The sequence below is a fragment of the Ricinus communis genome, chromosome 7, assembly GCF_019578655.1.
Source record: "Ricinus communis isolate WT05 ecotype wild-type chromosome 7, ASM1957865v1, whole genome shotgun sequence".
Classification (NCBI taxonomy): Eukaryota; Viridiplantae; Streptophyta; class Magnoliopsida; order Malpighiales; family Euphorbiaceae; genus Ricinus; species Ricinus communis.
Window position 1 is genome coordinate 23,767,518 of NC_063262.1, and position 17,542 is coordinate 23,785,059.

General features: G+C 26.4%; 1 protein-coding gene across 1 annotated transcript; it reads right to left on the reverse strand.

Annotated features, from left to right (window-relative positions):
* On the reverse strand, nt 1-1,307 carry LOC125370508. Its single transcript, XM_048376301.1, has one exon. The coding sequence runs from the start codon at nt 700-702 to the stop codon at nt 187-189; it is 516 nt and encodes a 171-aa protein (XP_048232258.1). The 5' UTR covers nt 703-1,307; the 3' UTR covers nt 1-186.
* Between the last annotated feature and the right edge of the window lie 16,235 nt (nt 1,308-17,542).

Here is a 17,542-nt window from a genome sequence, read left to right on the forward strand (position 1 = left end):
TTCAAAATATAACTTTACATTAAAATGTTATTTATGCAGCAAAGATCACATCTACATGCATCCATCTCTCTGAAACAACATAAAATCCCTAACATTAAAAATAAAATAAAATTGGTTCGTTGAGAGAAAGAAAGGGAGGCCAATCGGATCACTGCACGTGTCGAGAAAACCCCCTCTAGAGAGCATTCACATCTGTAAGAAATGAGCGAGCTGGCTTGGGTTGAAAATGCCAGGTAAGTGGGCCCCGTCTCCTTTCAACAAACCTGATACCTCCACGTATCTTTGGTAATTTTCCCTTTCTTTACTCGGCTCGGCTTCTTTCCCTTTCTGGCTCGCCTTTGTCCTGTGATTATTATTGCTAACATTCGACTCCGAGCCGGAGCCGCCGCCACCGCCGCTTGCTTCGGCTCTAGCTGGGTCCCACCGCTGACCAAAGAGTGTGCCTTTAGTGAGGAATTCGTGAGCTAAATATCCTGCTAACAGCTGATTAGACAAAACAGAGACGGAGACGCATACAGGAGCCGGCTCAGATAGTTTAGCCGAGCCGCTTAATTGAGGTAAAACCGTCGGCTTGGGTAACTTTGTTGGAGGAGCAGGTGGTTGTGGTGGGGACGGCTTTAGAGTATCAAAGCCCTCTCTATCTTTGCGCTTATTTGACGTTAACACACGACGAGGAGGAAGACGCATGGTTTTGGTATTCATTTTTTACGCATCGATGCATGCCACGTCCGCCACAAACCAACCCCTAAAATCTAATCCCAAATTTAAAAATAAAAATAAATAAAAAATACAAAAATAATTATGAAATGACAATCTTGTAAGAAAAATAAATTAAAATAAAACAAAAGGCAAAAATGTCGGTACTGTAAGAAAAAAGAAAGTAAAAAGGTAAAAACTTTAGATTAAAAAATCCCAAAAAATTAAACAGAAATTAAAAAAAAAAAAAAACAATCAGATTTGCACAGGCGAGAAACCTGCGATGATTATATTATAGAAGAGAGAGAGGGAGAGAAAAGTTTGAAACAGGAGAAAAGAGAGAGAAAGTGGAACAGAAGGAATGCATTGAGAAAACGATTAGTGAGTATTTATAGAAGTTAGGTTATGCAATTACCCCTGCTTCTATTAACAACTACTATGGATGCCATAGTGTCTGCATTTACAATAGTGCCCTTTTTATATTAACACTGTCTTTTCTTCTTCTTTTTTTTTTTTTCTATTCTTTTCAAGGTTCTTTCCTTTTAGTGTAGAAAGATTCCTATTTGCCCTTCACAAATAATGGATAGAGAGTCTTACTAATTACCTTTTCTTATCCATTATTATGTTTTATGGTATGGATTTTAATCTTTTTTATTAAGCTCTAAGGTAAATTACTCTATTATCAATGTAAGAAACTAAGAAATTAAATAAGTAATTATAATATTAAACTTTTTATTTGTCAGAACTGTTATTCACTTATTGTAACAAATAATATTTTTACAAAATTATCCTTTAATGTTTTAAAGTTAAAAAACAATTGTATAAAATTATTGTATTTGAGATCAATTATTAAAAACCGTAACAAATAAATGTGCGCTATTTAGCATCATTCTTATATAAATTCGAATTTAATTTTAAGTTGCTCTCATTTTCAAATTTTTTTATATTTAAAATTATAAATTAAGTTCACCACTTAATTAAATGTTAAGAAACTATTTAAGTATATTTTTATTAATTATTTATGACTGCCATTTAATTCAATTGGACTACAATTTTTGTGTTAGATTCTATGACTTAGAATAACCAAATAGATAAATAAATAAGTATTGCAATTTGCAAGTCATTGTCACACTTAATGGTGTTTCCAAATATTTCCTAAACTTATGAATTTAAGTTTGCCAAAAGTGTTCATATTATCTAATAAAGTCTTATAATTGAAATGATAGCACAATGGTTAGGTATCTAATGAATTTCACATGAAATGATACTTCATATTTGTTTTTATTCATGTAACACATTAAGTCCTTTTTCTTTTTTTAATTTTTTCACTGTTGAAAAGGGAATTTTAACACTATGAAGTTTGAATTTCAACATACAATAATAAAGTTACACCACAATGAGATCTATTTGTGATTGTTGTTAAGTGTTAAAAAAGGAATTTTATAATGGTATTGAGATCAAAAAAGTGTTTTTTAATCTTAATTTTGTAATTTAATTTTAAAAATTATTTTATAAAAAGTAGATAAATTGATATTCTTTTCAAAAATAAATTTTAAAAAAGAAAAACAGTCTATAAGAATTTAAACACTTAATATAGTAAACCATAAGATTTTAAATTTGCCTTTTCAATACCCAATAGCAATTTCAAATACATTCTGAATTTTTATTAAATCTATTTTAAAACAGTATTAATTTAATTCTTAAAGTAGTTTTTGGAATTAAAGCAAAAAGAATAAAGAATGAATAACTATTTTTAAGGAAACAATTAAAAAAAAAATACTTTAGTCCACCAGGAATAGAAACAAATAATTAATGTTAATTAGATTAAATTGTAATTAGAGTAAATGTGTAATGTTAAATTAAAATGTCTAAATATGGAATTATAAATACATTGATTAGACATTAACAAATGAAATATGTAAGGTCTAACCACATTTCAAACACATGAAATAAGTTTATAAATAAATCTCATAAAAGACTATAATTATTCATGCCAAATATTTTAAAAATATATTTTTCTTAAACACACTTAATAATATAAAATAATATTATGAGACTTTAAATAAAGTCCAAACATATATCAGACAGAATATGATTTTATCCCAAAATTGGACTATTCCTAATTTTAGAATAAAAAAATTACTCTACTACATAAAGAAACATAAATAAAATTGTATTTATTAATTTAGTATAAAAAGGGACAGCCAAATTAGGGTGCATGTGGTAGAACTTTGAATAATTCATCCAATCTAAATTCACAATGTTTGTGACTTTGTTAAGTTGGCCACTTGTCTTTATTATCTGTATATCAAAGCCATTGGCTCTCTCTACTCTTGTTTACACCCGAACTCGAAATTAGACTTGGCCCGCATTAAATATTTTATTGATACTAAGGTCAACAAGATAATAATAACAATAATAATAATAATAAACTAACCATAATAAATATAGAAAATATTACATTATTTAAATTTTATATTATCATGTACGATATTTAGGTAAAACATTGATTTACTGTTAAATGAATTATAAATAAGTATGTAGAATAAAAAATTTCTAACAAACTCTTCTTTATTATTTTTTAAAGAATATTTATGTATAAATTTTATGAAATTGATAGTGGTTTCTCACCAAACAACAAAATTAAATCCGTTAAATAAAATTTACAATTATTTTAAAGTTATAAATTAACAATTAAATAATTATAATATTTATATTTAATGCATTTGAAGAAAAAAAATTTGTACTAGTGAAATTTACAATCTAACACCCATACAGAATCTATTATTTAATAATAGATACAAATAAAATTGAAAAGTTATGTATATCATTTTTATATAGTATATAATTTATGTTTGATAATTTGCATAATTAAAAAGTAATATGACATATATAAAAATATTATTAATATTTTAAATAATCATTAAATATATTAACAATTTTTAAAAAATTATTATCAAATAGTTCACATCAGCTATTAGTTATTACCTATCGGCTATTAATATATCTTTTAGTTATTACGAACAACTAAATAAAATAAACCTCAACATATCATTTTGATTTACTCTTGATTATATTTTAGATTAGGTGATCCATTTACTGTTTGTTATTCTTTTACTTAATAAATACTGATTATTTTATATATTCTTTTGTTTGTTTGTTTTTTTTATAATTTTTCAAATCTTCCTTTGGGGAGTTTGTCTTTTTAATTTTTCATAATTTAAAATAGTCACTTAATAGAATACAAATTGAAAGAGTTTTATTAATCAATTGTGAACTTTACATAAGTATAAATTTATACTATTTTGGTGTTATTTTTCTTATTTTTGATTGTATTTTTATTTTTTATTATTAATCAAGTTATATTTATTAATAAATAAAATATTCATAATTAATATTAATTAAATAATAATTACAATTTTGAAAAAGAAAAGTATGATAAGATAAAAGTAAAATGATGAGAAAAAAATATAATATAATAAAAAATAAAATAGCTCATGAACATGAAAAAAATTCAAATGTAATGAAATAGTTTCAGTCCAAAACTGTTTAATTTATACCCTATTCCAATCGAAAGTTTAACTAGTTCCATTTGAGACCAGTTTTCAGTAGCAATTAATATATAATCATATACATAATTGAATGTTATAATTTATTATATTTGTTATTATTTTTAAAATTTAGATAATTTATTGTAAATCTAAAATATAACATATGATCGGTTATTTATCGATGATAAATAAGATTATAAAAAATATGTGCATATGATGATATTTGTAAGTTAGTACTTGCAAATACGCGAACCGTTCTTATAGTAAAAGCGCTAAAACACATCGATGTCAATCTGTTAAGGAACTATGATGCCACTTATTATGAAGATTAATTATCAATACAAAACAATAAAAGCAAATCTAAACACTCTAAGCTATTAATTTAAAAAAGTAGAATATTAAATAAAATAAACTATAAAGTAAATATGTAATGATTATGATATATGAAAATTATATGATAAAAACAATATCTAGTCTAGCCAATTACTTAACAATCCCCTTATTTTAACCTTAACCATAGATTTGATGAATGAGATTGTGATGTTCCTTTTTTTTTTAATTACTCAAACTAATCATGCAACTAAAGTTTTTTATACCAACATGGATTGAAGCAAAGATGGTGTCTTTAATACAATCAACCTAAATATTTTCATAACAATTACTATTATTAAATTAATATGATGGTCAACCAACAATAATAATTGAAACTAATAAAAATATAAAAGGAAGAAAAAAAATCACTCATTAAATAAATAAATATCAAAGTTCATATATAAATAAAAAGTCTAAACTAAACACTTAAAAAAACTAAACTAACGTATTTAATCCAATAATCATGGTATTAAATAGAAAGATATAAAACAAGGCTGAAAATTAAAGTTAGAATCCTTCAAGATATGAAGATGATTGGTCTTCACTCTCCACTTTTTAAAAAGTTCTTTAGATATTAAAAGAATAATGAATTAAAAACTAAAGTGTTTATGAAGAATAGTAAAAAATTACAGAGAGAATAATGATGGACAAATATAAATGCAATATGTAGCAGAAAGCAGATATGAAAGACCTCTCTTCTTTTTAGAACTAGATTTGCAAAAATTTATAGAGAGAACATTTCTCCTCTAAATAAGTATCTCTTAAGATAAGTATACGTCTATCTAATAGATAAAATTATAGATATTATTATCTCTACTAATTATTCTTACAGTAAATCCTAATATAAATTATAAATATAAAATGACCTTTCCTCTTCTTTTAATTTTTTACATATTTTTTTGTAACTAATATTACTTGAGAATAGATAATTAAGCTTAAATAAGGTATAAATATTTATTTTCACCATATTATATATATAAAATATATCATTAAAAACTCTAAAATACCCTAAATAACTATATATAATTTGGACCTAACATATAAAAAGTTAATACTGTAAAATTTGTTTATCGGTGATAAGCAAACAACGACTTAAATATTTGGTTTATAAGTTTTTACTCCACTTATTAAGCTTTTCATTGTGTTTCTTTAGATTCCAATTTCATTCATTCAAACTGCCAGAAAAAAAGAAATTGAATATTTAGTGGCTTTCAGTGACCCATAAAATCTTCAATTCTTAAAATTTTCAGAAATCTTATGTAAATAAATATTTATTTCTATTAAATTTTATGTTTGTCCCGTTGAAATTTAAAAGTTATTTGATGTAATTTTCGATTCTGATTCGAACAGAAAATAAATCTAACTCTAGCACTCAATCAAATCGATTCATATTCTTTGGATTCAATTTGGAATTAACAGATCATGTTTCTAAATTTCATTTTTGTTTTTAAGTTAAATGATTTATTAAAAACTCGAATCTAAAATTTAGAAAACTGATAGTTATTTATTGAATCTGAGTAGTTTTGCAGTTTATATCTCGTAATGTTATCAGGTGATGCAAAAGAATTTAGTGTTTAAAACTATATAAATATAATTTATCATTATGCTAACAATTATACGATATTAATCCCAATATTAAAGGGGAAATTAAAAGAAAAATGGTTCCAATAATGGAAGAAAGACGTGTAGTCGGTTCAAGAAAAGAGAAAAAGAAACGAAGAAAGACGTTTTAAAAGGTAAAGTAGACTAATCTTTTCTCTTGAATCATCAAGGGGAACATGACCATATACCTAACTATGTAGTACAATATTATAAATATTTTAAACTATAAAAAATAATATTATGAAACGGTAAATAAGACTTTTACAGACAAATATAAATTTATGAGTTATTCTGATGTACCATAAATTTACAGTATCATATAAACTTATAAAAATTAAAATTATTTTAATTATAATAATTTATTAACATAATTAAATACTATATTAGTTAATTATATATAAAATTTAGTTATTGAGTAATTAAATATATTATTTTTGTTTATTAAAATTTCTATTTATTTTTAGAATTGAATCAGTAATACTTTATAATTATGAAATTTACCTATATAATTTTGATTTGTATAAATAATTATGAGGTTTTATTTGAATTTATTAAAAATCTATATTACTAAGAATACGTATAAAATAAAATAAATTATTTAAATAATATTTGATTAATTATATATAATTAATATAATATACTTATAACAGTAGAGTGTCATAATGGTACTCTAGCAACAATCTAAACCCCTTAAATACTATAAGTTTAGTTTTGATAAAAAGTAAATAAAATATTTTTAAATCATCAATCAAAAACATAAAAGTAAATAAATAAAATTTAAATTAAAACTAGCTTAAAATTAAAATTAATATTTTTTATATTGAAATATATATTTTAAAATTTTAATTTATTAAATTAATTCAAATAAAATCTAGACGTAATTTTATTATATTAAGTTTGGATCATTCAATCTTATTTTATTATTTTTTAAGTCCAAAAGGATATAAATTAAAATAAAAAGAATTTGAGAGAAAAAAGAGAAAATGATGAGTCATCTCTGCATATAAGCAAGAATAAGTTAGTCATATATTCAACAAAGTAAAAATATATCTATAAGTTACAATTTAGGTAAGTTGAAATGGCTATGATTTTCTTGGAAAGATAGAACGCAAAATGACTAATCGTGTCAAGTTAAAAGGAAACCGTGGATGCATTAAGTTAATTTAAAAATTAGTAGCTAATAGTTGATTTAATTCTAATAAAATGTTGACATTATTAGCTTTATTTTATAAATATTTTTATGGCTAATATATGTTTTAATAATTTTACTTAAATAATAACGGTCTTACTAAAATAATTAATATTAATCTTTAAATTAATTCTTATAATTAATTTTTTTACAAGCTATAATAAATAATATTATTTTAGGATCATAATAAATATCTAAAGAATTATAATATTTATAATTATATTCTCTTATATTTTTCTCTTTATTTTTAAAATATTTTTAATAATAAATATAATTAAATTAAAAATAAATTTAATTGAAGCATTCTTAATTATTATAATGTATCTTTTGTCAAGTTGTACTATCAAAATAGTATTATATAATAAATATATTTTTATACTCTACATGGCATTAAATATATAGAAAAGGTAATAAATTAACAAACAAACGATTGAATTATCTATTAACTAGACAGTTATCAATAATTTGTTATAAACAATTTATATTGGTCAGTTCAGTCAAACATAATTTTAAGCACATGCCTATTCTAACTCAAAAGATTTAAAAAGATTAAACTTTGTATTAGGATATTTTGATTAATTAAATACTTTATACAAAATTGTATGAAATTTTTTTATAACATAATATCTTTTACCTCGCCATGGGGGTCTTTCTGCTCTTTTAATAGCCGAGTTAGCCCTTTTGGATTATACCAAAAACAGATCGTAGCAACTATTAGTTCATTACCATTGGATCGAGAAGAAGAGAGGGGAAGAGTTTAGAAGGCCATGAGAGAGTAAGAAATTGCTTAATGGAAAACTTGCTTGGTCTTTTATTCAAAAATGACTTCCCCTTATATTGGGAGGAGAGTCATAACAAGAGTACAAAAGGAGGCTTAGTGGGAACTCCACTCATCCTCCACTTACAAGACAATAAGGACGACTCATCATCCACTCACATGCCTAATAGGACTACGTACAATAATTCACTCCACTCACATATATGACAGAATATAATAATTCACTCCACTCACATATATGACAGAATACAATAATTCACTCCACTCACATATATGACAGAATGCAATAATTCACTCCACTCACATGCCTAATAGGACAATAATACCTAATATTTTACTTCAAAGTAATAGGAGTGGCCTGCTTCACATGCTTAGAAAATGTCGTCATTTTGATTATCATCCATTGGTTGGGAATCTTGCATGAGAGCTTCTTGCTGTGCTCTGGTTAAGGTAGGATCATCCAGTGGGGTCGGGAGATTAGAGAAACAGAAATGTTCAATGGATTGTCCAGTTGATTGATGTCCATTGAATGTGCATACTAATGGTGTTGAGACATTAGTCATCCTTGATTCATTTTTGTATTGTAGGGCCTGTTTTAGGTCTTCTGTGATTGCTGGCGAAGCAAGATGTAGAGGACTATTAAGTGTTCTCCAATGGTAACAGATATTCTGGGTTGCATATGTGTTTTCTGTCAGTCGGAGATAGGGCTTGTGTAATATGAAAATAGCATGGTATTCCGAAGCTTTGGAAATGTTGTCTGAGAATAACCGATGCTCATGGATAAGTTTAAGGAGATGGAGTTTTGAACCAGGTAAGGAATTTCTATGGATATGACCTAGAGTTTACTTCATTGTTGAAGAAGTGTAAAAGATTCATAATGGGCACTTCTATAGCATGATGACAGACTGTAGATAGGCACCATAGGAACCATAACTCACTTTCATGTTTTGGATGTTCAGGAGATAAGTGATAAATCAGACACCAAGGGTAATCTGGAAAAAGAAGTTGGGTTGTATTGGGAGTGAGAAGGTTTGCTGAAAAGTTGTCAAATAATGGAACATCATGTTCCGGGCAAAGTCAGTGACTTGTTTGGTTATGAGGTTGTTGGGAAGATCTGGTGGCGAAGGAGATTGCAGGTTGGTCCTGGAAGATGAAGAAGCCATAAAAATTATGGAAAGATTTATGGTAGAGGTGAGAAGGACTATAGGCTGATTCTGAGGTTTGGAAATTCTGGATAAGAAATCCGGGATTAGGTTTCTTATCCCTTTTATATGCTCAACCTTAAAATCATACCTGCTGAACCATGACTTTAATCGCAGTAGTTGGGGCTCAGGCAAGGTCTTCTGGTTGGATTCAAGAATCTTTGGGAAGGAGGAGTTGTCCATCCGAACCAGGAAGTACTGTCCAATCAAGAAGAATTCAAAATTTTTTATCCCATACTTGACCGCCAAAATTTCCTTGTAGGTCGTGTGATAATATTTTTCTGAAGAGGAAAACTGACCCGATGCATATCCACATAATTATTCCTTGTCATGGAGCTTTTCTAGGAGGATGGCCCCTCATGCATAGTCAAATGCATCTGTTTGTAGAATAAGTTCTCCTGTTGATGGAATTGTGAGAGGTGGCGGATTGTGAGCCAGCTCTTTTAGCTGTTTGACAGCTGTTGTTTGTTCCGCTCCCCATGGAGGAGGGTTCTTCTTGAGCATTTTGAGAGGTGGCACGTGTAACTAGACAGGTGTGGAATGGCCTCTCGAACATAATTTAGGATTCCAAGGAACTGTTGAATTTGTTTCACTGATAAATTCTCTTCTGGAAAATTATCAAGTTCCTTTGTCAGGTAGGGACCATATGTGTACTGGCCATTCTTGAAATGCATACCGAGAAATTCAATTTCTCGTTGGCCAATAGTGCTCTTCTTTTCTGACAGCATAATGCCATATTTCTGGATGATGGCAAGGAACTGTTGTAACAGTTGGTGGCGGTCCTCTGCTGTTTCTGAGAATAGTAGGATGTCGTCGATGTAGATCAAAGAAGAGTAAAAGATAGGCCCAAAAATCTCAATCATAGTCTTCTGGAATTGAGATGGGGCCGTCTTGAGCCCAAAGGGCATAACAGTCCACTGGTATTGGGCATTAGGGATACAAAATGTAGTCTTGTATCTCTCTGTGGGTTGGATACCGAGTTGCCAAAAGCCCGCCTTTAGGTCAAATTTGGAATAGTATTGGGCCTTTTGGATATGGACTTTGAGATTTGAGATCCGAGGAAGAGGAAATTTGTTGTCTTGAAGGAAATGGTTTAAGGGCTTGTAGTCTATGACAAGCCTCTTTTTTCCCCTAATCCTTTCAGACCTTTTTTCCACATAAAAGGCTTGGCAAGCCCATTGTGAAGTAGTGGGTTCAATTAGGCCTTCGCATGCTGTCAAGCATTCTGATCGGGCAAGGGCTAGGTCTGTGGGTGACATTCTCATGTGTGTGGCTTTAGTAGGGTTAATGTCTTCATTAAGTTTGAAGGGGAGGCTGATATAGAATTGTGGATTTTTCCACAGAGGAAGAGGGTGTTGAAAATGTGAATGAGATTCTGGACAGAACTGAAGGAATTTTTCTATGTATGGTAGGAATGGTGGAATTGTGTCTGTCATAGAAAACAAATTTGAAGTTTTAGTGTATGGCCGAAACTGTCTCTTGAACTTTATGCCAGCTGGAAGAATTTGGAGCTTTTGAGCTTGATGATAAACATCAAACCCTATCAGGATATCCTTATTTGGAAGATCTGAACCAATGATGTGCGTCCATACAACGCAATTAGGAAAGAACTGTATTCCTATCCTTTATCTTGTGATCAGAGTGGTTTTGAGGTTTGACCATTGGCTGCCCTAAAGAACTAATCATGGGGCTTCCAATACTCTGATGGGAGAACCATTGGGTTCATCATGCTTCTTTGTGCTCCAGTGTCAAAGAAAGCTATCACTGGTACAGGCTTAGAGTATTTTGAAGGTAGGATCTGTATGGGAATATATGGAACTGGAGGGGGTTTTGTAGTAAATTGAAAAGTTTCAGGAGGTAGAGAAGAAACAAAGAAAGAAGACAGTAGGGTTGGAGAGAGAGGATATTGTATTACATCTTCCAAAATATTCTCCTGACTTTTTTCGCACAGACCAATCATCAAGATTGGTATCTCACTATCGTCTGAGTTTGAAGAAGATTTTTGTGAGGACTCTGTGGAGTCTGAAAACTCTATTTCCAAAATGAGAGAATTTAGTAAGAATAAATTATATTTATTTTTTTTTGAATATTTATTTTTGATTAAAAGATGTAATAGTTTAATATAATAAAATGAGAGAATATTAAAATTAATTATTGAGAATATAGGAATCTACTAATATAACTTGATAAAATTCAGGGATGTTAATATTTAACCTATTAAGAATATTTTGAATATTTTATTCACAATTAATTTTTACATTTTACCAAAAAATATAATAGTTTAATAGAGATTAAAAATATAATTTTATATTTAATTATTAAAAATAAAATGACCTGCTAGTATAATATGATAAAACTCAGGAACTTTAAAATAATTAATCCAATCGAATAGTGTTAATTGCTAAATAAAATGTAAAGCATATTTTCTTGTTTAATTATAAGTGAGGATAAAAGTTCTCAATGTGTAACGACTCGAAACCATATTACATGAGATATTGTTCGCTTTAACCCCCACTGGCCTCACGGTTTTATCTGCTTTGGCGGGTTCGAAAACTTTCCAGTAGGTCCTCCATCCTAAAATTTCTCTGAACTAAGCACGTTTAATTTTAGAGTTCCTACAACTCCAGAGCTAAACAACCGCCCTTATATGTAATCAAACGTTTACCACTGTTAATTCCATATATTAAATTGTTATTCTGTCAAAAATTAGCCATTGAGTAACATAAATTTACCATTTCACTCTCATTTTCAATCCAACTCCATTTATCCAAATGTTGGTTTCCTTTTTTCTCAATATTAAATTATTCAAATTTTAACCAAATTAAACATATATTTATGTAAATAAGATATAGTAAAACAGTTGATTCAACAATATGAATTAGAGTTAAATTAAAAATATAGGTCTAATTGTTAAAAAAGTCTAAATTTACATGATTTTTCATAATTTTAACTAATCTTTTTAATTTATATAAAAGTAGCTTGAATTGTTAAAATTATTAATAACTTTAGTCAAGTCTCAATTTTAATCAAAATTAGAGGACATGATATACAAAGTCATATGATATAAATAAATCATATTACTATTGAACTTGCTCAATTTTGACCAAAATTTAAAATTAACCAAAATTATAAAGAATCTTACAATCAAACTACCCTTTTACCAAAATAAAAGAATTAGCCAAAATTACAAAAAGTTGCTCTAATTTAAATCTTTTGACCATTAAACAAAAGAAATATAAATCCAATAACATAAAACGAAGTACAAAAACAATATATAAAACTTTAGTAAAAAAGAATATATAACTTTATCCACCTATCAGTAACATGAAATCTGCAGTACTTAAAAAGATGGCTACGCACCGAATTCAAAAACACCGTGAACAAATTGGTATAATAAGCACACAAAAATTACTCAGCAAAATTAGAAAGCTTTTGTTCTTTATGTTAGATTTGTGTTTAAGACAATAGTTTTTTTGTTGTAAAATAAAGAACAAAAATAAAGAAAATAAAAAGATAAATAAAAATAATATTTATGTATGTGTATATATACATATATTTTATTAATTATAATATTTATTTATAGGGGTAAAGGGTTACATAAATAGAGTTCTATTTGCATAAGTCGATATTTATAAACATAACGATAGACATCCAATATAATTCAAATATTTTAATATTATTTTTATTTTATTTTATTTTATTTTATTTATTTTATTTATTATTATTATTATAAAATTTATTTATTAAAAAAATATAAATGATGAAATTTATTTATAAATAAAAATACTTAATTTGATTTAATACATATGTCAAGCTTTCTTCGGCATATACAGTGCCATCCTTAATAATTAATCTTTGTCATTTCTTTTGGTGACCTTCTTGTGTTATCCGTTTAGGAGCTTAAGCCTGCTTTCCTATCATCTAACCCATTTTGTATTTTTTATTTATTTGGATCTCTTTATCTGTAGTTAATATAATTAATTTTTTGCCTTGATAACTTTGCATTTATTTAAATTCTGAACATAATTTTCATCTTTTTAATATTAATAATGTATTTGATATTAGTTTCTATTTTAATCTTTAATAAAATTATCGGTCAAAATTTATTAATGTAACTAAAATTTTAATAATAAAAAAAAAAGATTGTACTCATCCTTAGACACTTTACCATTTCTATTTGAAATTATAGAAATCTAAGGTTTGACATGCTTTCAACCTTTGCAACAAATTTTAAAGAAAATAAAATAAGATTGTTTAGAAAACAAATATTTATTAATAGATTATCTATTTATTTATATAACTGGTGTTGTTTTTATTATGGGATGAATCAACAACTTTAATGGTAACTTAACTTTTTTATTTTTATTATTATCTCTTGAATTATAATCATATTAATAAATTTTATTTTTAATCAATAATTCTGTTAGATACTAAATTTGAAATTAGTATCAAAATATAGTGCTAAAATGTAACTGTCTGTCCTGAAAAAGCGGTCCGACAAAGGTGAGAAGTGGACGCCGAGGCAAAAATAGGATGCTTGGATAAGGAGCGGCTTCTGGCAGGCTTCTAGGATGACAGCACTCTAAGGTACGGGGGTACATGAATGAATCGAATTGCACATCAAAATGAGGTGGGGAATGGTTGATAACATATGTAAAGAGTTTGAACTAATCATATGATGTGCTTTTTGGTTGTTTGGCTATGGAGTTGTAAAAACTCTAAAATTAAACGTGCTTGGTTCAGAGAAATTTCAGAATGGAGGACCTTCTGGAAAATTCTCGAACCTGCAAAAGGGACAAAACCGTGAGGCAATGGGGGCCAAAATCGATAATATCTTACGTGATATAATTTTAGATCGTTATATAAAATATAAAAATTGAGAACTCCATACTAAAATTGAAAACAAGTTAGAAATACATAATTTATTTTGACAAATAGGAATAATTTTTTTTTGAGTTATAAATAATGAGAGGGACTCAACCTCAAAATCTTATATGTGCGAATGCTAAATCTTTAAATATATAATATGTGAAATTCATGATATTTTTTTTAGCTTTTTTTTTTCTTGGCAATAAAACCATCTTATAAATAAAGGATAATTTTCGTTATACAAAAATATAAATTAAAATTTATCTGTTCATAAATTAGTAAATTATTTATATTTATATGCTTTATTTCATAATTATAAATTCTGAAAAGTCTTGTTTTAAAAGCTAAATATTGAGATAGGACCAAAGCACTTGCCAACAAAAAACCACCAAACTATCAGCCTCTTACATATACGTCTCTGATTTATATTCCACCTACCTTAAGTACTTCATTTGCTGAGTTGGGAGACCAGTCAGTGGATTGACTTAATTATTGTCCCTTAACTAATTTATTTTTCCAAACCAATTTTTTGATATGTATAAAGTTCTAGGACATGAAATTTTTTTATTATGTATGACATTCAAATTTGTGTAATTTTATTATTTTAATATTAATTTACTAATTAATAAGTTATATTTCTAATTAAATAATAATTTTAATTCTATAAGTTAATATTTTAATTTTTTTAATATCACTTACATTATTATTTATAATTAAAATAATTAATTTGACGACATCATTCAATATATTTATATAGATCTAATTGTCATTTCACCTCTATTTAATTTGAAACGTTTCAAATTCATAATTTTTTTTTATCAAAATTAATAAAATTTAATAATTTTAAACTTTTTAAGCAATTAAAAAAAATAACAAAGACATTTTTGTTGTGAAATAAAGAACAAGAACAAAGAAAATAAAGAGATAAGAGAGAGTAATTTTTTTATAAGTGTATATATATGTATATATGTTTATATATTATCATTATATTGATTGTAATACCTATTTATAGATATAAATAGTTAAAGAGATAAAGTTCTATTTACATAAGAAAATCTATCCATAGACATAATGATAAACATCCAATATAATCCAAATATTATAATATTATCATAACACTCCCCCTTAGATGTCTATTACAATGAATATGCCTTGTTAAAACCTTACTAAGAAAAATTACATGGGAAAAAATCTCAGTGAAGGAAAAAAAAGTACATTATTAATGTAAAAGTTTGCGCCATAACATTGTCTCGTTAAAAACCTTACTAGGAAAACACAATGAGATAAAATCTAAACTAAGGGAAAAAGAGTATAGGGCATCAAAATATCTCCTCATGAAAACATGACTTCTAACAAAGATCTCTTAGTCGGCGCATGCCAATTTTGTTCACAAACTTCTCAAATATTATTGCAGAGAATGTTTTTGTAAATAAATCTGCCAGATTATCAATAGATCAAATTTGATAAAAATATGCAATTGCCTTTGGTTGCTCAATAATGATAAAAAATAATGTAGTACTTAATTTGTTGAGAAGCCAAAAAGAAAAAACTGAAAATTATAGAGATAGATCCTTTCAATATATATGATTTACTAATATATATATAATTAAGAATTTTGAACTCTCTTTTTAGTAGCTTCTAAACCATTCATCTTCTTTATACTCAATCTCAATATTTATCTCTATTCAATATGCTTAATGCTGAAGTTACAAATAGTACATATTATTGGTGAAGATTGTGTATCAACGTAAGCTCATGATAAAAAAATTTATAAATTATTTGTTATTTTTGGTTCTAGCCAAGTATAATTCATATATCATATTTTATTCATTTTATATTGATATTTTATTCACGTATATCCTATCATGAATTAATGTAAATATTCATAAAAATTTATTCGTAACAATTTTTTTTTTCTCTTTGTGTGTGTTTTATTTGTAGAATTATAAAATTCACCATTGTATATGAACTTCGAACTTATATATCAAAAGGTGTCATCATATAGAAAATATTTTAATGGGATTAGATTATTATATTTAAAAGTCTTGAAAATCAAAATTATATTATCTATTGTGTTTCATCTATGCTAATCATATTTTAAGATTGAATTGGCTGAAAAGATAATGTTCCTTTTATTCCAGTTGTATTCATATATATTTAAATGATCTTGCTCGAGATAGATACCGACAAGAGTTTTCTGGCAAGAATTCTCATATCGAGAAAGCATTGTTTCATATTAGGACAATGTTAAGGCAATAGATAGAAATACGACTTGAATTAAAGATTTATCAAATATCTTTTGTATGTTGAAATTTTAAAAGTTGATGTTTTTATTTTTTTTCCTGATATCACTATAATTTATTTACTTCAGATATAAGTTTGACAATAACACAACATGCAAAAGAATTAAAAATATGGAGAAAATATTATATAGTTGTTCTTATCATGTTGTTTTTCATAAATATCGACTTTTGATTTCTATTGTACCAAATAAAGACAAATACCAATAAGTGACTACTAAGAGTAAGAGTGTCTTATACATATATCAGTATAACTTATTGGCGTATGATTTAGTAGGTATTACTAGAAATTGAATGATATATAACTATTATTGTACTATATTTTCACTTAGTATAACAAAAAAAAAAAAATATTTCAGTTAAGTGTTGATATAAATTCTGCAATATAATAAGAAATTATTCATTACAAGTTTAATTTATTAAATTAATACTTAATAATCATATACTCTATTACAGTTTCAATTTTCAAATTATATTATATCTATTTATTTTATAACATATTTAATTTATTAAATTAACACTTAATAATAGTACTTTATTATAATTTCAGTATTTCAAATTATATATTATATCTATTCATTTATAACTATTTTTCCTTTGATCAGAATTAGTTGATATTTATATTTAATTGACACTCTAAAATAACTATGATATTTTTCATTTAAAATAAAAATCTTATAGCATAATTTTATTTTTAAAATTTTAATTAACATCTAATAAATTTATACTTTTATTTATTATATAAATAAAACAATAAGGGAGACACACATGTAGTAGTTGAATATGTTGTCATCTCCTACTCAGCCATACGGACAAATTATAATGAAAGTAATTACTTAGAGATGGTCCACAGGTGTAATTTTGCTCATTAAGAACCATCATTTATTAATGTACATGTTAATAGCTCTCTGTTAACTTTAATTATTATTATGAAATTACATTTTTTATGGGCATAAGCATGGATATGGATGGGCAAAGAGTAA